General features: G+C 34.3%; 4 protein-coding genes across 5 annotated transcripts; 1 reads left to right on the top strand and 3 right to left on the bottom strand.

Moving 5' to 3' along the window:
• Nucleotides 1-100: 100 nt before the first annotated feature.
• LOC111023099 (mraW methylase family protein) lies at nucleotides 101-5,401 on the bottom strand. Its single transcript, XM_022300482.2, has 6 exons — nucleotides 5,265-5,401; nucleotides 2,912-3,510; nucleotides 2,176-2,412; nucleotides 1,418-1,486; nucleotides 1,032-1,224; nucleotides 101-558 (listed from the first exon to the last, which is right to left on the bottom strand). Exons 2-6 carry the CDS (start codon nucleotides 3,329-3,331, stop codon nucleotides 161-163), a joined length of 1,317 nt encoding a protein of 438 aa, XP_022156174.1. The 5' UTR covers nucleotides 3,332-3,510; nucleotides 5,265-5,401; the 3' UTR covers nucleotides 101-160.
• A 338-nt stretch (nucleotides 5,402-5,739) lies between these two features.
• Nucleotides 5,740-6,719, top strand: LOC111023181 (guanine nucleotide-binding protein subunit gamma 2). The gene is made up of 4 exons (XM_022300584.2): nucleotides 5,740-5,949; nucleotides 6,047-6,099; nucleotides 6,248-6,292; nucleotides 6,387-6,719. The coding sequence occupies exons 1-4, from the start codon at nucleotides 5,740-5,742 to the stop codon at nucleotides 6,466-6,468; spliced, it is 390 nt and encodes a 129-aa protein (XP_022156276.1). The 3' UTR covers nucleotides 6,469-6,719.
• Nucleotides 6,720-8,744: 2,025 nt separating this feature from the next.
• LOC111007554 (integral membrane metal-binding family protein (DUF2296)) lies at nucleotides 8,745-14,157 on the bottom strand. Of its 2 annotated transcripts, XM_022279973.2 has the most exons (7): nucleotides 13,856-14,157; nucleotides 13,332-13,596; nucleotides 12,654-12,798; nucleotides 11,180-11,289; nucleotides 9,565-9,991; nucleotides 9,084-9,358; nucleotides 8,745-8,947 (listed from the first exon to the last, which is right to left on the bottom strand). In XM_022279973.2, the coding sequence occupies exons 2-7, from the start codon at nucleotides 13,581-13,583 to the stop codon at nucleotides 8,927-8,929; spliced, it is 1,230 nt and encodes a 409-aa protein (XP_022135665.1). In that variant the 5' UTR covers nucleotides 13,584-13,596; nucleotides 13,856-14,157; the 3' UTR covers nucleotides 8,745-8,926. The 2 variants fall into 2 exon arrangements, with proteins under 2 accessions (XP_022135665.1, XP_022135651.1); XM_022279959.2 differs by having other exon boundaries at nucleotides 8,745-9,358; nucleotides 13,856-14,156.
• Nucleotides 14,158-16,225: 2,068 nt separating this feature from the next.
• CRY3 (cryptochrome 3) lies at nucleotides 16,226-20,962 on the bottom strand. Its single transcript, XM_022287080.2, has 13 exons — nucleotides 20,508-20,962; nucleotides 19,977-20,116; nucleotides 19,672-19,896; nucleotides 19,441-19,566; nucleotides 19,278-19,352; nucleotides 19,033-19,149; nucleotides 18,915-18,961; nucleotides 18,578-18,654; nucleotides 18,398-18,473; nucleotides 18,188-18,257; nucleotides 17,869-17,992; nucleotides 17,282-17,331; nucleotides 16,226-16,690 (listed from the first exon to the last, which is right to left on the bottom strand). Exons 1-13 carry the CDS (start codon nucleotides 20,941-20,943, stop codon nucleotides 16,478-16,480), a joined length of 1,776 nt encoding a protein of 591 aa, XP_022142772.1. The 5' UTR covers nucleotides 20,944-20,962; the 3' UTR covers nucleotides 16,226-16,477.
• Nucleotides 20,963-21,837: the final 875 nt, after the last annotated feature.

A 21,837-nucleotide genomic window follows, 5' to 3' on the forward strand; every position in this document is an offset into this window, starting at 1 on the left:
AAATAGTTGGTCCAACCAAAAAAGCATGGGGTCTTTTAGGCATTGCTAAGGAGCTTCCGAATTTATGGAGGTAGAAAGGCTATTATAAAAGCAATCAGAATAGTAATAAAATGCAATGCAAATGATTTCATATAAAGATATAGAGAGAAATGCTCACTCGTTAATTATTCTTTTGAATAACCCTTAGCTTAGCGCTCCTGCTACGTCGATTCAACCTCTCTTCCTCTTCAGATGGAGTTATCGGTCTTTTAGTTAGGATTGTTCCCACTGAACCTTTTACAGTTTGCTTAATCCATTCTTCTTCTTCATTCTCAACGATATCTTCTCTTATATCTTCATCTTTTTCCATTTCCGGGTTATTAATGATGTTGAGAAATGTTTGTTTCACAACCCTATCCTCCAGACTGTGGAAGGAGATGACTGCAAGTCGACCTCCCGGGGCGAGACAGTCGAAACAACTATATAGGGAGTCTTCTAATACCTTCAATTCGTCATTAACAGCAATTCTCAGAGCTTGGAATACCCTGGTTGCTGTCTTTATCCAACCTTGCCTTCCTCCTGTTTTCATGAAATTTTACATGACAAAAAAAAAACAGCAAAGTATTTTAATATTAGTCAACTAAGGGTTAAATAAATTTATAACTATTTCTCAAATTCCAAGGACCAAAAATGTCTATTTTAAAATTTTAAGAACCACATAGACACTAGCTCCAAAATATCAATTCTCGCACTTTAGAGACCAAAAGTGTATATTTTACCTAGAAGTTAATGATACTATAAACAAATTACAATAATTTTTTATATATAAAATAATTTAATTGAGAATTTTAGGGATAATTTTTATTAAAAACTATTTAAAAAAAACACTTAGGAACTTACAGAAAGAGGTGTTGAAAAGAAAGTGTCTAAATTCAGGGAGAGAGACAATCATGATGATATGGCATGGAAGAGGGAACATAATAAGCATAGATCCACATGGTTCGGACTTCAGAGGGCGAAAAAAAAAACTAAAAAAGGAAACAGTGGATTACCTTTGAAGGGAGGAGTAGATTTGCGTATGAGATCCACTAATTGAGTGGTGGAATGCAATCCACCCTGTGATCGAGCTTTCATTATTTTATTCTGGAGTGAATACCAATTGCTCTCCTCTCCATAAACCCGCAAGATACGCCCCACTTCTATTTCTGGCCAACTGTTCAATATGTCCTCCGCTCTCACACTTGCCTGCCATTAACCTGTTTCCATCAGTCAAATCCCCAAACCAAAACCACATTTTTAATTCATCCATCAATTTCTGCACTATACCTAACCTAACACATCAAAAATACTTACATTTATATGACTACATTTTAGAGCATCACTCCAACTCAAATTTACAGAATGCATGAATTAGTTTAACTACTATAAAAGTTTGTACCTGAGGATCCATTCGCATATCAAGAGGTCCATCACAAAGGACACTAAAGCCCCTTCCAGGATCGTCCACCTACACAGACAGGGAAAACGCAAAAAAAAAAAAACAAAAAACAAAATCCAAATTTCAAGCTGTAACCAACTCACTTGCTACTGATGAGGTGAGAAAGAAGTTTGAGATAAACTAACATAAATCAAGTATAAGGCAATTAAGGGTCATTTAGTAACGTCCTCGTTTCTTGATTCTGTTTCTTCATTTTTTAATTAAAAAAAATAGAATTGTATGATCACAACACCAATGAATTTAAGAATGATCAAACAATATTTATGTTTATGTTTTGTAACAAATTGAAAATGGAAATAATAAACATAATTAGTTGCAAAATGTTTAGGTTTAAAATTTGGAAACGAAAATGTTACTAAACGGCCTTAAGTGTTCAGGTAGACCTACCCTCCTCAAAAGTTGTGATCATTCTGTGTAAAGAAAAATAACAGTAAAAATGAAAGACAGTCACTTTGAATTCTAAAGTTGTTTCCCTTTGCCTTTGATAATTGTCAAGAATATTACAAGTCTACTATTTGTAAAATCTTATTTTTTTTCTTCACTACCTTTATACTGTGTCGTTATGTAGTGAATTCTGTTTTTGCCTTATATATTAGCTGACAAGTTTACTCTATTCACCATTTGATAAGAACTATACCTAATTCTCATCACAAGCTGAGCTCAATATTTTACATAGCATTGCATTTTCCGGAACGTACCTGCATGGATGACATTCCCAAATCCATCAAAATCCCATCAACTCCAGGATCTAAAGGTTTCTCATCTGCCTCAGTCAGTAGCGATTTCGTAAATTTAAAGTTCTTCAGAACTGTATATGCTTTCAGATCAGAATCCTCACTAAAGAGAGCACTTATCCGATCTTCAGCCTTATCAACTGCAATTGGATCGACATCCATTCCCATGTAAAATTTCAACTCTGGATGCGCTTGAATTATCTGTTTTTTCCAGGACATGAAATCAGAATTGGACATCATGAAAAGGAGAACTCAACTCAAACAGAAAATGCTAAGAGAACGCATATAGCCACAGTCCATAAAGGGGCAATCATGAACACTGAACACTACGTCAATCGTCAAATGGCGCAGGCATTTCCAAATAGTAGAGAAATAAGTACATGGATAAGATCGGTCGCTTAAATAGCTAAATTTAGCTCCACATAGAACACAAAAACAAAATGTAATAATGCAGATGAACACATATTGTACTGCTTATTAATTGAAAATTTAAATAGAAATGTTGGACGAGCGTATAAACCGGCAGGCCAATACACATGAATTATATTATAGTTCAGAAAACTTGGTGAGCATGCACATACCTATTTAGAGAAATACAATCAGAAAAACGCACTTGAATAACAATTGTTAACAAGAAAGACGAGGAGTCAATCACTAATGATGAACAGAAGAACGAAAACAAGTTAAGAGAGTAACTTACAGCAGAGGAGTGTCCAGCGGCACCGACGGTGCAATCTACAAAGGAATGTAGCCGCCTTCCGGAAGAAGCAGAGAACACGTCCAATACCTCCGCAAGCATCACCGGAATGTGAGCTGCCGTATCCCCGAACTGGATGGCGTTTTCATCAAACTCCTTAGTGGAACGAGTCCTCCTTTTCTCCTTCACCAAAGCTAATTTCAAAGACGAAGACGAAGCAGTACTCGCCTTAAGATTTCTGGATTTCTTCTGCTTCTCCTTATTCGCCTTGTTCCTAACATCAGTTGCGGTAGATATGGAAGAACAGCACCGTAGAAATCTCGGCGGCGCAGAAGTACCGGCGGAGATCAAAGACCGAAAACGGAGAGATTGTGACGGAGGAGGAGAAAACAACGGGAGCTTCGCCATTGATTTCAAAGCCATTTCAGTGCCGTTCCGATCAGAAAACGAAATTTGTGGAGGTGCAAAATGCGGAAATCTTGCAGTTCGTCAAATGGAGAGTGTTCGTCTTCCATAAACTCTGAAAATGGAGGGAAGTTGTGTTGTGACACTTCCGTTCCCGAGCCCTAATTTCCCGATTGGACCGGCTTATCCTCTTTTACCTTCCCGCCCAAAAAAGAAAAACAATAATAATTAAATAAAAGAATATTACTAATTTCTCCTTTATTTGAGAATGAGTTTCAAACGCGTGGGGATAAGGGTAACTATGGTATATTGTGGGAAGCGCTGGGGATATTTTGGTATTTTACTAGAAAAGGTTGATGATTCCTTCGAGTACAAGTGGAACGAGGAATTTGAACAAATAAACTCGATGCCAATTAGGGAGAGATTATATTTTAATTTTGATAATTTTTTCAATGTTAGCAAATAAAAAAAGTAATGTTATCGACTATTTTACTGTAAAATAGAACTATGTTTGTATGGAAATGAAGATATGTTTAGAACATTTATTTATACGCTGTAATATAAATTGATTTTATCTCTGTAAAAAAAAAGATAAATTTATTTTATCAATCATATTTTTTGAAGATAAATTGATTGAATTGCAAATGATTAATTAAAGTCAACTAGTTAAGTTTTATATTAGACATTCATTGTAGGTTTATAATTAATGGCAAATAGCAAGTTGAATTTTGTTGACTTCATTTTCCCATTCACAATACCTTCTGAAACTTCCTTAAATATATCATATCATATCATATTCTTCATTTTATTCACCTATGCCACGAGCATAACTTTATTTTATTGATAATAATTAATTAATCAATATAATGTATACTTAATAAATATATTTCTCTTTATAAACCTTTAGCTAATTAAAAGCCCGTTTGGTAATTGGTAATTGTTTCTCGTTATCAATTTTATTAAGATTCTAAACATTTGACAACATTTTTTTTACACGAAACATTTGAAAACTATTTATGTTTATTATTTGTCATTTTTAGAAACATTTTAAAAATTGTATAGAAATTTTGTAAACAACAAATACAAATTTCTTGTTTTTTGTTCCCGTTCCAAAACATAAATTAAACACTGTTTTATAATTATTGAATTTATAGATGTTGGAATCATGCAATTCTATTTTTGTTTATAAATACAAACTATAAGTTTACTTTTAAATTTGTATGTCTTTTAACTTTAAAAATAACATCTAATAAATTCTCAACATCCAATTTTATGTCTAATAGACAGAAAATTGTAAGTTTAAAGTATCGTTGGACACAAAATTTTCAATTTTATATTGAATAGACCAATTAACTTTGTCAACTTGAACATAATCAGAATATAATGTATCCTTACTTAGATAATGAGTTTCGAATCTCTACCCCAAATGTAGTTATACTAAAAAAACCATTAATTTAGGAAAAAAAGAGTCAAAACATATTCGACACAAAATTAAAAATTAAAGAGATTTACTAGACACAGATCAAACTTTTGATCTAACCCAAATCAAGAAAAAGATGAAAGGGTAAAAGAGATTCAATGACAACTAATCAACAAATCATTAGATTAGAAGTAGAGCAATAATGAAGAACAATGAGGAAAAGTCTTGTTGATTGGGGATGGAGAGATGGAGGTAGTTTCTATCTTTAGATATTAATTGAGCAATTATGGAGTTGAAGAAAATGGAAGAGAGAGAGAGAGAGAGAGAGAGAGAGTGATGGCGGCTTTGATGGGTTTGGTTTGACCTTAACAAATCCAAAATTCCATTTAAAAATCTCATCTCCCTTATCCCCAATCTCCCCCCCACTTGCTCTTCATCTCCCCCAAAACATTATTAAAATCTCTCTCCCACGCAGAGAAAACACAGAGCCAGAGAGAGAGAGAGAGAGAGAGAGAGAGGAAAAGGGCATACCTTACAACTGTAGTCTGCAGTCCAGAAATTGCTGTTTTGGGCCTTTTTTGCTTCCCCTTTTCCGCAGAGTTTGAAACTTTGACTGCCCACTTTATTCTTTTTCATCATAATCTCGTCTCTTCCTTCTTCAATTATTCCAATTAACATTACAAAAAAGAGAAACGAAGAACACAATCATAGACACACACACCTTGCTTCCATCATTTGTTTCCATCTCTGGTCGGTCCAGTAATCTCTTTCTTCCCCTTTTTCCCATGTGTCAATGTTGTGCTGTGAATGTGATCTACACTTTTTTTCCCTCAAAATCCGTCCCATCTCTCTCCAATTCCCTTTGTTTATTTAAGATTCCTAATTCTCTCTTTGCTTTTGGAATTTAGCATGGTTTTTCCACGGTGATTCTTGAGATTTCTTTCGCGTAATACGGACTATATAGGCTTAGAGAGTACTAGAAGAATTTGATTTACTGTAGTGGCAAATGGACGACCAACCTCAATCGCAGCCGTTTCCGTCGCCGTCGCCGCCGGGAGGTGGAGGAGAAGAAGCGGCGAAGAGAGAACAAGAGGCCAATTCTGAAACCAAACCTAAATCTGCAGTTCGATGCAACAACAACAACAATAATTTGTTTGGAAGACACAGAATCACAGCGGCCATAACCAGACTCCAGAATGAAATCAGTATCATCGAGGTGATTGGCGTTCCTCATCTAATATCTAGTAACGCAGTTCATGTTTGCACCAATTATTTTCCTCAGAAATTGAAGACGATGATAAATCGTGATGCAGGATGAGTTGCAGAAGCTCGAGAGCATAGGCGAAGCCTCCACCGTCTGTCAAGAGTAAGCAGATTAATCAATTCATTAGGTTTTCGTTTTTCCAACACTTCCAATTTATTTACGCAGTCATGATTCATCCTCAATTTCAAACAAAATCATCGCCCCCATTACTCTAGGGCTTAAATTAATTTCTTCACCTGTTTACGTACAGACTCGTCTCGAGCGTCGAGTCGTTTCCTGATCCGCTGCTTCCAGAGTAAGATTGTCGCCATTAACATTTCTTATCATCAATCATCAATATCAATGATCATTTCTCGGCCTAATCAACTAAAAAATGATGCAAATTACAGAACAAGAGGCCCGACGGACGCCAATTGGGATCAGTGGTTCCGAGGAGCGCACGGCAGCCGCAACCACAGACGGTGGATCTGATTCCGAAAAGAGAGAGAGAGATCCATTCCCGCGATCGCCATTGATTTTCAGGTGTTTGAGATCGGTTGCCGCCAGAATGTGCAGAAGAAAGGAGAAGACTCGGGGGAACCGAAACGGCAACGTTTCGTCATGTAAAAGTTTTTGGGTTCAGTAATTCTCATTACGATTCTTACTTATATTTTAAGAAATTTTTCATCATTGTTTGTCACATATTATTTTCTGTTTGGAATTTCACTTTTGTTTTGTTTCAATTATTCCGTAGGCCGTTACTATGAGGATCTATGTTGTGCTTAGACCATTGAATATTTGATAATTAGAAGTGGAAAATATAAAAATATAAATATTTTAGAAAACAATAATAATAGTGGTCAAACGTAGAAATAGATTTTGTACGTCAAGCATTTTTCTTTATTAATATTGACAAATTTCAGAATTTAAAGTTTACCGGTGAAATTGATAACTTTTACAATTTCATATTTGTTAAAAAGAACATGAACGAGTTAATCCGATCATAGACAGCTCAATAGATTTAGGTATCTATAAATGATTTGATTTAAATATTATGAGTTCGAATCCTCGTTCTTACATATTACTAATAAACGAACACGTAGAGAAGTTTCTGTAAGTATTTTCTCTGTGGTGAGAATTGAGAGAAAGTGGTTGAAAGATAAGACCGTTGAATGTCTTATCGTTGTTTTATAAGAAGTCCATAGGTAGACAAGCACAAAATGCGAGATTATTTCTTATGGAAAAAACACATGGCTCCTGACTTTACAAATTTCTAGTTTTTTTTATTTATTTTAAATATAGTATATTTATACTTGCTAAACGTACGAATAAATTTTATTTATTAATTATATAAAACGTAAACAATTCTATAGAAATAATTCGGTTTGGAATTTCACTTTTATTAGTATGTCAATGATAGTAAATGCACAAGTTGGAAGAAGTTGATTGTATGAATAAAAAACACTACACTAAGTAAAAAAAAAGTTAAAATACTATTTTAGTTTTTATACTTTTAATTTTTGTTTATGTTTCAATTTGAGAAGTCGGTTTTGACTTTTGTACTTTAAAAAAGTAACCATTTTGATCTCTCCATCTGTGGCCTTTTCATTTTCCGATTCTATGTCATCTATTTCGATCCAAATTTTACCATAATTTTGTATTAAAAAACTTAGGTTTATGTTTCACTTTATAAATAGAGATTAAAAGGATCACTTTAAAAAAATTAGAAGAGCCAAGAGGGATGTTTTTAAAATAGAAAATCAAACGAACAAAAGAACAATTGCAAGTCTTTAGAAGGCGATTTAGAGTCAATTTAAAATTTTAATTGGATTGAGTGAGAACAATATATATAGCAAAAACAAAATTTACTAACTTCAAAAATCATCCATTACTTAATCGATTCCAATACTAAATGACCTGTTAAACTATTTTCATACCATCAAATAGAGATTTTAAAAAATAGTAAAGATGAAATTAATTTAAAAAGAAGTAATTTCAAAATAAAGAAAAAGTTCATAAAGTTACACCTTGCACACATTGATTTTCTGAAAATCATAACATAATGAATATAAACAATTCTTGTAGACTTGAATACTAATGAAAAAAAGTTGTTTCAATAACTCGATTTTAAATAATAATTTTCAACGAATTTAATTTCACTAATCAGATATTACCTTCTTCATTCTACATTCACATTTTATGCAAAATTCAAACACACCGCATCTCCAATCTCAACCAATCCCAAGTTTCTCACTCCAATACCATAAATAAATTAATAAAACGTTTAAATAATCTTTTAGTACAAATTATTCCCATGCTAAAATTTTAATCAAAATAAATAGATAAAAGTGATCATCTTTTTATGAATTAAAATAAACCAACATTGGAAGTATAGTAGAGGTGAAGATGAACCGAAGTCATAAATATAGAAAAACCTACATAAAATCAAAACTTACGCCCACAATCAGCCGAAGAAGGTTTTTTTTTCCTCTAGAGGTAGGAAAATCATGATCAGGATATCAGATACAAAGCTACGGGACTTGGGCGTGGGAGGTACATCAACTGTGGACATGACATGAAAAGAATAATTCTTTCCTACTATAAATGTATAGCTAGAGAGCGCGTTTTTCTCTCTTTCTCCCTATGTGTTTTTGACCGATATAACAAGAATTTTGTACTACCCAATCAGCAAGAAAGTATTATCCATATGTGAATGCAAACAACAGAACTCCCAAACATTTAGAAAAACAAGCGAAATGTTACAAAGCTAACAAAAGAAGATCTTTTAGACACTTCCATTAAAAGTCCAAAAATTCAACAGTTTTACATGTTTACAACAAAATCCATGTAACCTATGTTTATGTATACATCATCAGCTCTAAGGGGGAGAAAAAAGAGGGCAGGAAAATTAAAAAGAGAATGAAAAGTACTCACCTTTAACAGTGCCAGCTTACAAGACCAAGCCAGGAAGCTGGAAGCAAACCATGAAAACAATATGTTGCTCAATAACGCCCATGATATGAACAAGGGGTAAGTAAAACAAGCCCAAGTGATGATCAAACTCTAGTCCCGTGGTATTATAGTTACGTAGTTACAGCTGTGCATACCTTTTCTCCTTCACTAACTAAGTTTTCAGCTTCCGTTGCTTTGACCGTGTCCTGAACCTCGGAAATTGCTTCCGCAAGGACGTTGCTGGTGAGTACACTGTCAATAACAGATCCAGCAGTATTTGATGGATCACTACTGTCTCCAGCTCTTGCAGAATCAGGACCAGGAGTGCCGTGGCTAGAAGCTGGTTCCTCTGATTGATTCGACCGATTCAAGGCATGACAATGTGGGCAGTAGTAGGTAATGAAAGGGAAATCTTCTTTCTTCACAAGCCCTAAAAAGGATAAAAAGAAAAAAAGAGATGAAACTATATTTATCCTTGTTGATCTTGTTGATTTTGTTGAGTGATGAACGTTTGAAAGGGAAGTGCATGTATTTTCACAATTTAGGTGTACAAGAATAAGAATGTGTCCTCAAACATAATCTGCTTATGTACTTGAAGAACGAACGTCTTTTAAAGGATAAAACAGGACCACTAACCATTGTGCATATGGCAGTTGCCACAGATGAGCGCATAAGACTGTGTTGGATCCTCTCCGACGAGCAGTGCAGCGATTCGAGCCAACCATCCTCCATCATTAACAGCTGGTCCTTGGGGATTGTAATGATCGACAACCAACTGATTGTTCTCAGGAGCATGGGGACTTTCAGATACTGTAGGCAGATGTGTCTCTTCTTCGGGATGATGCAATGAAGCTTTGCCTGCACTGCTGGAACGATTCTGACCTTGTTTTCTATTCCGAAGTCCAACACCAGGTTGCACATATTCAACATCGTTGCTCTTCCCTGATGGGACATTAACATTGGGTTCATCGCCCAAATGAACCTTCATGCCTGAATCTGCTCCCAACTTGGAAGCCAATACAGTTGCAGCAGCCGCCTTTGCAGCAGGGTCAGGGTCGTATCTCTGTCAAAGAATGGGAACAGAAATTACATGGATCCTCATCAGAAAAGCCAAGATAATGAGGCTGTGAAGAAAAAAGGCTGCACAACTTGAGCAATATTGGTCAATCCAGTTGGAGACATGACCCCCTCTGCAGTAAAGCTATAGGGAGACAAATGTAAAATCAAAAAAATAAAGAAACGGGCAATCATCAGCTTCATTTCTCAGAATAGACAGTGGTGTCATGCCCCAAAAGACTGGCTTTCAAAAAAATATGGTGTTTTCTATCATCAAAACAGAAGAGAAGATTTCTGGAGCTTGTGCATTTTTTTTTTATCAGAAGCTTAAGCATATTTTAAAAGGACATTTCAAGTTAAAATATTGTTTTGGTGCCTATATTTTCAGCTTTGGTTCATTTTGGTCCCTGTACTTTTAAAAGGTTCGTTTTGGTCCTCTACTTTCAACTTTGATTCACTTTAGTCTTTGTACTCTGGAAGGTTCGTTTTGGTCCTTGTCCTATTAAAAAGTGACCATTTTGGTTCCTTAATTTTATTTTTAATCTTAGTTTTTCTATCACAATTTTAACACGACACTACACTTAATATATTTCTTAAAATGTTACCATTACTTTATACTAAAGGATTTTCGTTATGTGTAGAATTTATGTTAAAATTTTACAAATAGGGATTAAGATTATCACTTTTTTTTTTGTCAAAGAAACAATTCCATTGAGGTACGAAAGGGATGATCACTTTTTAAAAGTAGAAAGGCCAAAATGAACATTTTGACAATACATGACTAAAATAAACCAAAGCTAAAAGCTAAAAGTACATGGACCTAAACAATATTTTAACCCTCCATTTACTATGCATAGTTATAACAAAGAGGTTACAGATTTTAGAGAGAATATCAGCCATTTTAATTTTTACTTCAATATTAGGCTGCCTCCATTTCGTCTATTAGTGATAGGCTAAATTGGCTAACATCAACATCCAATATAAAGAATTGACAACTTCCTAAATACTTAATTATTTTAAAGACAGGAAATTGACCTTTAAATGACTGCACCGAATGGCACCAATAAGATTAAACTGATAAGGCTTATGTAGACAGATTGGCTCTTATGATGTGCAAGGAGAATCATAGATTAGAGAAATCCCATGCCAACTCAAGAAACAAGACTGGAAAAACATATTGGATGATCAGCATTACCTGGATGAGCTGCTGTGTAATGTAATAATTTGTTTTCTCCTTGAGTTCATCAATTTTAGCTTGCCGCTCAGCTCGCAGCCTTTCAAGGGTTTTCTGGTCCTTGCGATCACCTATAAGTTGCCAAAAAGTTAAAGATTCAGTAATATGAAATGTAATCCTAAATTCCAATATGCCACCAGACATTTAACATAAAGCCTTCAACAAATTATCAACTAAGATCATTAGCTAGATTATAAAATCCAAGACAGAAAAAGTTATAAAATCTCTAATTGGATTTCAGTCAAAAAACATGAGCCACTGTATCAAAGTGTCAAATTTCGTATCATGACTCCACAAATATGCAACGAACATGGAACTAACGAAATATCAATAGCAATAGAAAGAAGTAACACTACTAAATCTAGATGGGACTTGAGAATGTTCATTCCAAATGTTCATTGTTGGAGGCGGATGACTGATACAATTAGCAAAGATCCCATACAAGGTGACAGAAAATATATTAATGTTAAGTACTGCAGTCATCAGAAGAACACCAGCTAATTCTTCGCACAAGCACAATCTTAACAGCAGGCGAAGGCAAGACTTGCACGAGATATCACCATAAACTAAGAAAAATGACGAATTAAAAACAGCAAACACACAAACTATTTAAAGAAACCCATTATACAATCTACACATTGTGTTGTGTCAAAGGAGACTAAGTAAATGGAAAAACAGTGAGCCTTAAGAGAGAGGTAAGCTAATTATGATTTCACGGATTCTCTGTAGCATTCCAATGTTTTTATGTCCATTCTCAAAATATTTATGGCAAAGTGTATAGGGAAAGGAAAGACTCCTATGAAAGCAAAGGTCTTTGTATGGACTTTCACCCTGGGAAAACTGAACGACAAGTTACATTTGATGCTGCTATCTCACAATTGGTGCATTATGTGTTAAAAACAGGATAGAAATCTAGACCTTCTCTAACTTTACTGTGAGTTTGTAGCAAAATGTTCAGAACAGCCATCCACAGCAGATTCAACATGCACTGCACTCACCCTTCATCGGTAAACTATTTTTTGGACAAGTCTTACGGGGTGGTCATACCTTCCAAAACAAGCCAAGAGCCAATGGAAAATGTCCTTTGGAAATTTGGGATGAAAAAAGCAGGACTTCTAATAACACTCATGTTTTCATACAATCACTAATTAACATGCAAGAAAATCAATGATTAACACGTAAGAACCACAAAATAAAGAAAACCAATGAAGACACTCATGGAGACTTTTGGACAAGTCTTATGGTTAAGCATTACATACAATCACTAATTAACGCATAAGAAAATCGATGAAGACAAAACAGTGAAGAGCAAGGGACAAAGCATAAACAAACAGAACCACAAAATATGTCGAGGAAAAAAATAAGAAAGAAAAAACTCTATGGGGTGAGTATGATGTAAATAAAAATAATCACAGATAACCAAGCAGATACTTACACATTCTTGTGAAGCTGAGAAATGTCGTATAAGCCAGAGCTGTTAATGCAGGCAAAAGAAACATGGGTAAAACTCTAAAAGCTCTCATCTTCCAGTTCAAATCTACAGCTCTTGTAGTTATGATAGCATAACAAACTGCAACAACCTGAAAATTAGAAGAAAAATCATTGAAAAAATCCTCAGGATAAGGAATATCTAACAATTACTCCACGTGAAAAATCTCCTAGTATGTCGTTCCATAAATTTCTATTCCTTCTGCTCACTCCCATCCACCACCCACCCTCTGGGGAAGGAGGGTGTCATGGGTGTTAAATTTGATGAGAACTTAACTTGGAAAATATAGTTCAGTTTATATATATCACCCTTAAAGAGTTCGATTCCTCTCCTCTCAACTTGTACTTTGGCAAAAAGAAAATTATGAAATATACATATTCTGTCAGCCAAAGCAGCGCAGAAGAGCAACAAAGGCACACAAATTAATTCCTACAGAAGTACATTCAGCACGAAAAGATGAACAGAGTTGGAAAGAAAAAGTAGTCTTACGTAGAATGAAATTCAGTATCATTATCATAAACTACTGCAATTGGTATAGAGAGCAACAAAACGTACTCAATACGAACTGTAAACCATGCTCCAAAACATAGAATTACCACAAATAAAATAGACAAATAGGATTACCTCAAAAATGACAGAAGATACAATAAGATTTCTGGCCATTCGCCGCCAGGTTAGGGATCTACGCTTCAACCTAGCAATTACAGCGGCTTCTTCCTTAGAAATGTGTTGAAGCCTCTTCTCGAAATCGTCACCACGTACTCCGAAGATACCACTCCAAAGCCGCGATAAAAACCCCCGGGATTTCTTCTTCCCGGCAACATCGGCAGCAGTATCCTTCTTTTCACCTTCACCAGCGGCTTTTTCCTCGGCCATATCGCAGATATCCCTGCAAACACCAAACAGCATAACCATAAACACAAACACGCGATGATTTAAATCGATAAACGATCAAAATCAAACAGGTAGAAATTCGGCAGTGATTCAAGTAATCAAGTGCTAAAATCACGAAACAAAGCTGAACACCAGAGAAACGATTGATGAACGAGCATCACCTTCGCAAATAGAGTAAACAGCGATGCAAAAACCTCCGGCGAACAGTCAGAAACGCAAAGTAAGAAGGAGAAAGTATCAGATCTAGAAAATACCTGGAAATTGTGGATCCGGATTAGATAGCTTCAACGGAATACTGAACAAATCTTCCTCCCCTCCGGATCACAGAGAGAGAGAAAAACAATAATAAATACGAAATGGAAAACAGAGACCGTGGTGGATACGTAAAGCTGCAAGAAATTGAACCAGAAAGATGAACTGTAATCTCTTCCTTCGCGTAGTGAGCGTGTCGATGAGAAAGGGAAAAAAAAAGTGGCTTCAAAATTGAGGGGTCTCCTTTTGCTTATTCATCTTCAGTCTTTCTTCCCCTAAGTTTCGTATTTCGTTCTTTTTCTCTCTATTATTATTATTAACTATTGTTTTTAATTTTGTAAGCATTGGGTTGGGAGTATTATAATTTAGAGACGGACCCGACTACGCTCTAAAGTTTAGAATGAGAAACAATTTTTTCAACATTCCATTGTAAGAATTTTTATGGTATATATCCAATTGTAAGAATTTAATCCAATTGAAAACCACCCCAAATTTACTAATCACATTTTTTTAAGAGAGACAGTGTGATTCATTTCATAGTCTTATCAATCTCATTCTCATTCTTATTCATTATTTCATGGGCTCCACATATTTATTGCAGTCAATTTTACTATCTTTACCCTTTATTAAGGATATCCATAATTTTTTCAATTAATTGTTTTATATTTTTATTCTTTTCTTCTGTCAATGATGTATCTGTAACGAGCTAAAAATAAGAAAATGGTATATTAGTAATTATTATATATCTAATTCTGATTTCGATTTCATACAATTTTGGTAAACAAAATTATATGAATTTTGATTCTGATTTAAGGTAAACAACATCAATACAAAAAGTTGCCTAGCGAGATTAGTCAAAATGCACGTAGGTTGGTCCGGATACTCAAGGATATAAAAAAAAATGTAAACAACATCAAATAAATAATATTCTCATTCCGATTAATTTTCATTCTAACTCCAATTCCTAATAAGTAAACATGACCTTATTCTAAACTGAAGTTTGAATCAATATCTTATAAACTATTTATGAACTTCCTATGATAGTTTATGGTGATTAGTTTTTAGAACTATATAAATCAATTTTCCTAATTTGGTAATTTAACCTTATAGTTATCATTGAAACATATTATTATGATTGTTTTGAAAAAACTTATTATTAATGTTGTTGAAAAGTAAAGGTCTTTTTTTAGGAAATATTGAAAATTAAAGTGAATGGCAAATCATCATCATTATTATATTATTATTTTGAAAAAAAAATTATTGTTATCATTATAGGGGAATGAAGTTAATACTTAATTGGCGAATGTAAATGCGCAACATCCCTGAAAATGGAGGCCACTCCTCTCAGTTCCCACGTGCGCTGTTTGTATTATGGCCCCCACGTCCCACGCGCGCCAGCCTCTCTTACTGCCTTTCGCAGTTTCAAGGGCGGCTTGCACATATAAAAAATTAGTAATTAATTATAAATATATATATAACCACTCATTTTCTGATATATATACAGTGACTTCGAACTCCCGCTGAACTATGCTCGTTAGTACTAATTTTATGATCTATAAAAATAGCAAAAATCATGAGGTCGAATCGAAATAGAAAAATAGAAAATTTGCAGTTAAAAAACACACTTCACTAAAATAACGATCGAGTCCTGAATTTGAGTTTGTAACGATTTAGTCATTGTACTTTTAAATTGATAATAATTTAGTTTCTAAATTATAGTATGTAACAATTTAATTATCGTAGCTTAAAGTTTGTAACAAGTTAGTATGTATCGTGTGATTAATATACTTCATATCAATTACATCAATCATATCAATAATATACTTTGTATTCGGTATATTAGGTATATATAACTTATATTAACGAGAGCAAAATTGGAATCACGAATAAAACGAAAATATGATTTTAAAAATATGGCCATATTTGCAAAATGGTTGCTATATATTCCTAACAAAAAAAAAAGAGAGAGAGTTGCTATATTACAAATATTTTTACTATTTATTAAAAAAAACACCATAGTATTTATTTAGTTTTTATATATTAAAAATTATTTTTATTATTTTGTGAATTTACAATTTAGTCTCTAAATTGCAATGATTTAGTCTACATATTTATAAATTAATAACAATTTAGTCCATAAACTTCAATATTTAACAATTTAACCACTATTGTTAATAAAAAACAATTTAGTACTATATTTTGAAATTGATGACAATCTAATCCCGGAAAAATCTCATCAAATTTAAGTAATGATTTTTATTATATAATGATTTAGTCTTGATATTCTAATAACAAAAGTTAATCAATCTACCCATATAAAAAATTATATTGAATCTTATTATAAGGATTAAATTGTAACATACTAAAGGATATGAACTAAATTGTTCCCATTCTTAAAGTATAAAGGCTAAATGATTACAAACTAATGTTCGAAAACTAAATCGTTAGTCCAATAAAATAAAAACGTAAGTATTCAAAAGTATTTTTAAATCTATAATTAATTAATTATGATTGGATCGTAGGCTTTGACATTTCCAACTATCAGAGCCGTCTGATTTTCCTATATAATAATTTTAGTTGACAAGTTGGGAGAAGCCAAAGGACACCAAGTTAAACAAAAAGTGTCATCTTCTAAAGTCCTTTGCTGGTCTCCCACCAAAGTTTTTTCTTCTTGCAGAATCCTGGCTTTGGGGCCTTCCAGCATTCCCAAACTTTAGAGCTACAACTTGTTCTATGTACAACATTTTCCCAGGGAAGTGCCTCTTGTCTTTGGGTAACTTTCGTAGTTCGGGCAACCAATACGCCACGTATTCGCCCTCGGGATCGTATGTCTGTGCCTGTAAAATTAACAGCCATTATATATGAGATAAAATAAAGAACTTGCAATTGACAGAAAGAGGAATTGTATACCATAATAGATAATAGGTTGGATTCTATAAGACTCAACCTACATAATTCTTTTCTCAAAAAAAAGAAAAAGAAAATAATCCAAAATAATTGATACAACTCATGGATAGGTCAAATACCATTTATTCCATTTAGGTTAAAGAAAAAAAGAGAGAAATAATAGTAATGTAAGTTTTTTGTGTTTGCAACCTGAATATGGTTATATCATCAACCAAATGGTTAGGTTTGAATCCCTACCTCCTCGTGTTAAAAAAATAAATGTTATTTGTGTTTCAATCTTGTAACTAGATTGCATCACTTTTCAGGGCAAATGTATGCCGAACCCATGGACTTCTGCTTTGATTCCATTTCATCTACTATCATCCTAAATCTCGACTCAGATGCGAACCGATAACGGTGATAATGGCATACCGATGTGTACTTAGAAGTTAATAGATTTGTCAATGTTTAGCACCTCGAACTACAGTCATTGGTCAAAGTTTCAGTGTACAAAATTTATACAGAAAAAGATATGCACTTACTTGCTTGGGGATACTGAAGTAGCGATCTTCTCTCGGGTCATTCCCAACTCCTAAAACAAGACAGGACGCAGTTATAAAAATTAATGGTTCATAGCAACTGCCAAATTTCTCAGAAATAAAAACAAGCATTATTAGGGATTGCAAAAACGTTGAATTATTACATACATGGTATACATGGAGCATTCAATATATCAACGATAAAATTCAATAAACATTCAGAGCAATTTGAAATATGGTACAAATTTAAGATTGGCATATAAATGCAGTCCTTGATGATGAGGTAACTGGCATAGAAGGGACTAAGATAAAGAAAATTCTTCCTGCATGTCATCGGCAACAAGGTAACTCTATAAAATTATGACACACATATCTTCAGAAAAATTATGATCTAATGGGAAACCTTTCTTGGAGCTTCAGAGGATGTGTAATGAGTGACATTTTTCAGGTAAAATATAACATGGGAGAACAAAAATACATGAGAGATCGTCAAAGAAGAATTCTGAACATTTTTTTTATTGCAAATCAGTACATACAGGGTGTGGGCAATAAAGCACACAGCTTTATATTTTGGGAGGAAATTGAATTACCAGCTCCATAAGTCCAATTTCCATAATTGGAGCAAGGGTCATAATCGAGAAGGCATGTCTCAAACCATTCAGCTCCCATTCGCCAGTCAATACCCATATCTCGAACAAGGAAGGAACATACGATCTGTAGAAAGAACCAAATGAATGATTCATTCCTTATAATCTCTTTAGGTGAAAATCGAGACTTGATATATTCAGAAGCGACGAACTTCAGTTATATGGCATTCCAAGTATATGTGATTAAGTTCCAATTTGATTGCACGCTGCACACTCATTGTGCATAACTAAATCTTTACAAATCATAGACTTCGTAAAATACCTGCCGTCCCCGATTTGACATGAACCCAGTTGTTGATAATTCTTTCATATTTGCATCTATAAGAGGGTACCTGGAGACCCAGAATGATTTACTACATCATATATGAAGCAAAAATCTCATAACATGTGAAAAAAATATGCACACGCACTCTTGGACTGCAAAGGAACATAATATCAAATCAATAACACAATCACAGAGCAAACAAAATACCCTGTACGTCCATCTCTCCAAGATTCAAACAAACTTTTGTCTTGATTCCATTTCATCTCCACTTTTCTTGGGCCACCTATTAAAAGAAACTGGCATAAGAGGGAATATGCACTAGGAAAGATAGTCGTAAAATGCAGGAATACCAGAAAAAATATCTGAACATTTTATAACAACCCTTACCTAGATGAAAAAGAGAATTGCCATATTTGACTGAAAGAAACCTGAAGTAATCCCTCCATATCAATTCAAACAAAATCCTGAAATGGTAAATGTAAATTAACAAAGTGGCAAAAAATTACAAGAAAAAGCAACGGAGTAAAAAATTCCTTTCTAATAGCTTAAGTGCATCAAAGTTTAAAGGATAAGGAAAGATGTGATGTGATTTATGTCAGTCTAATTTATAACAGTAAACAATTTGAACTAGAAGGCTATTCCGTTGTCATCATGAGATAATTAGTATGGTACATGCATAATGAGTAATGGCACTGTATTATGAACAGAAAGATATAGTGAATACCAGTAAGTAGATTGATTTGCTTCCCTCTCCCTCTCATATCTCCTTACCTAAGAGAATAATTCGAACCTTGAAATATGCAACGCACATTGTCATTAAAGGAAAACAAAAAATGACCAACCTCTTCATGTATGAGACGAGGTGAAATGCTTCCAGAAGCAAGCCATGGAGAGAATTTTGTAGAATAATCAGGTCCTAACATCCCATTCCTCGTATCCTTATAAATCCGTAGTAAATCCTAAATACCAGGAAAAATAAAAAATAACACATAAAGCATAATATTGACAATGTAGTTGAAGTTTTCTAGAACCATAACCTGGGGTCTGGATCAAATGAGATGTAAATGGCTAAATTCATCAATTTCACCTTCTTCCAAAAGTACTCATAAATTCTGGAGAGAGCTGCGCTCTCACCGCCAATAAACTTCATGCCCTTGACAACCTGAAGAAAACAAATAATTTGTCAACTCACAGAGAATATATTTTATTGCAGATCTTCTTGTAGCACAATTCTAAAAACACAAACATACACTTGGAGATTGAAGCCCCAGCTTATCTAATGAAGGAACACATCCCCAATCGTCGATGCTTGCTGGAGGCCCAAGAAGAGTTGGAAGTCTAATGCAATCTCGGATTGCACATTTGGCTTCAACAGACTGCAATTGGGTGGTCCATCAAAAGACCAACAGCGTTATGAGAAACACATTAAAAAATGCAAGAGAATGTAATGAACCTAAAAATTCAAATAAAATATATGGTACTTTACGAAATTGTGTATAGACATCAGGCAAACTGTTGGTGTCGAATGGCAGGTCATCTATGTGGTACATAGTGGTGCCCCAAACAAGTTGGAAACTAGGGCTACCGGCAGAACTTGGTTTGGCGGACTTCTGTGAGGATGGTGACAACACCACAGTTTTGAGACCTTTGCTCACCATTCTTTCAACGTACAGTTCCTCACTACAAGTTTCCATTTGAGCATATACCTGACAAAATTAATAGATTGAATCTAACCATATTTGAACAATCCTTCAAACATACAAGGATACTATTGAAGTTACTCAACTGTGTGGGCACCAAGAGCTTTTGCAAGAGAAGGGAGAATTTCTTCGGGCTTCCCGTGTTCAATAAGTAAGTTAAGGCCTCGGTTCATTAAGTTCCTTTTCAAGTCAGACAAGCATTCAACAAGAAATTGTGCTCTCAAGGCTGCCAGAAAGGAAGGAAAATATGAAACTGTCGAAACACTTTCTCCCTAAGACAGCATAAGTTCTGAAACCCTGAAATCTAAATCTTAATCAGCGATTCGATTAATAGCTCAAAACTTTGAAGTTTCCAGCATAATTCATAATCCTATGACTGCATAGCAATTAACTTCTACTAAAGCCATCTCTACTAGTGTGCGCACCACGCTCACGTAATAGTAATGACTAATTACAAGGAAATAAAAAACGGTACAGAACTGCCTCATGATCAATTACAACAACAAAGATAATTAAAACTCCCTGATTCAGAACTCTACAAGACAGTCGACGCATAAATTCATAACACAATACGCGATCATCTGCCACTGGGTTAAATAATGAATTGAGAAACAAACCTCCAGGTTTAGGAAACCCGAAGTAGCAGGTAGAACCAAAAAGTCGAGGATCGACACAATAAACCGGCAAGACAGCCTCGGACGAAATCCACGCCTTATACAGAGCCTCATTGTCTAGCAGACGGAGGTCATTTCTGAACCAAACAATGGCGACTCCCTTCCCTCTCTTGATACCCGACGACGAAGGAGACGAATACCGCCGGAACATTTGTTCGGCAATCCGGTCCATCTCTTCCGATTCTAGCCCCGGAACCTGGCATGCCAAGGAGGAGGAGGGTCTAGAATCAAGCTTCGAGCTCGAATTCATGATCAGGAAGCGACGGAAAACTTGATGGCGAGGAGATTTCGCGGCGATAATGGCCGGTTTCGGAGTCGGAGGATGGGGTAGTGTTTTCAACAATGGAAGAGACGAGAATGAGATCCGGAGAATGTTCATGACTACGCCTTTTCTTTTCTTTTTGTTTCTGCTTTTCTTTTCGAATGATTTAAGCAGCTGAGATACTGACACGTGGACTAGACGAGGGGTTGTGACGTGGCGCTATAACAACCTATAGAAGGACTTGCTTTGCTACGTTTTGGAATTTGGACGACGCGACGACTTGTTGCTTCCAAACTTGTAGCTTTTCCGCTCAACGGAACGCGCGTAATTTTCAAAACGACCGTTTTATTAGTTGGTGAGAATATCGTTTTGGAGGTTTTGCATATTTTAGTTTTAACGGTGGACAAATTAAATTTGTGTAATGAAAAATGGGGAAAATTATTTATTTATTTATTTATTTTGATGGAAGTACAGAATCAAATTTTAAACAGAAAATTATTCTTTTAGTAGTGAATTTTTCAATAATCTGTAACTCTGATCTTTAAGCCTTTGAAAAATTCTCTTTTTTTTTTGTTTTTATTAAAATGTAAGAATGGACAAAAAGTTAAAAAGATGTAAATTCTCATTTCTCTCATTAAAAAAAAAGAAATTTTTATCAATTTAACTCTCATGGTTTATTTCATAGACCTTACACATTCTCAATAATTGTTTTACACCTTTTAATATTTCTTCTCTCACTGATTAATGAAACACATGACCTTTTTTTAACTATTTTATAGTTTTACTATTTCTTTGTTTATTTATACTACTATTTTCTTCTAATAAATAAAATCATACTAACTTTTTTTAGTTGCTACGATTTTATTATAAAATATTACAAATTAATATCAATCAAAATATTGTTATTAAATATTATAACAACAAAATTCAATAATATTTTAAATTAATAATTGTCGCTCAATAAAAAATAATATTAATATTTCTAATTGATGTAATTTTATTTTTAATTAT

This window comes from Momordica charantia, assembly GCF_013281855.1.
Source record: "Momordica charantia cultivar OHB3-1 chromosome 11 unlocalized genomic scaffold, Mcharantia_2.0 BLBB01000011.1, whole genome shotgun sequence".
Lineage (NCBI taxonomy): Eukaryota > Viridiplantae > Streptophyta > Magnoliopsida > Cucurbitales > Cucurbitaceae > Momordica > Momordica charantia.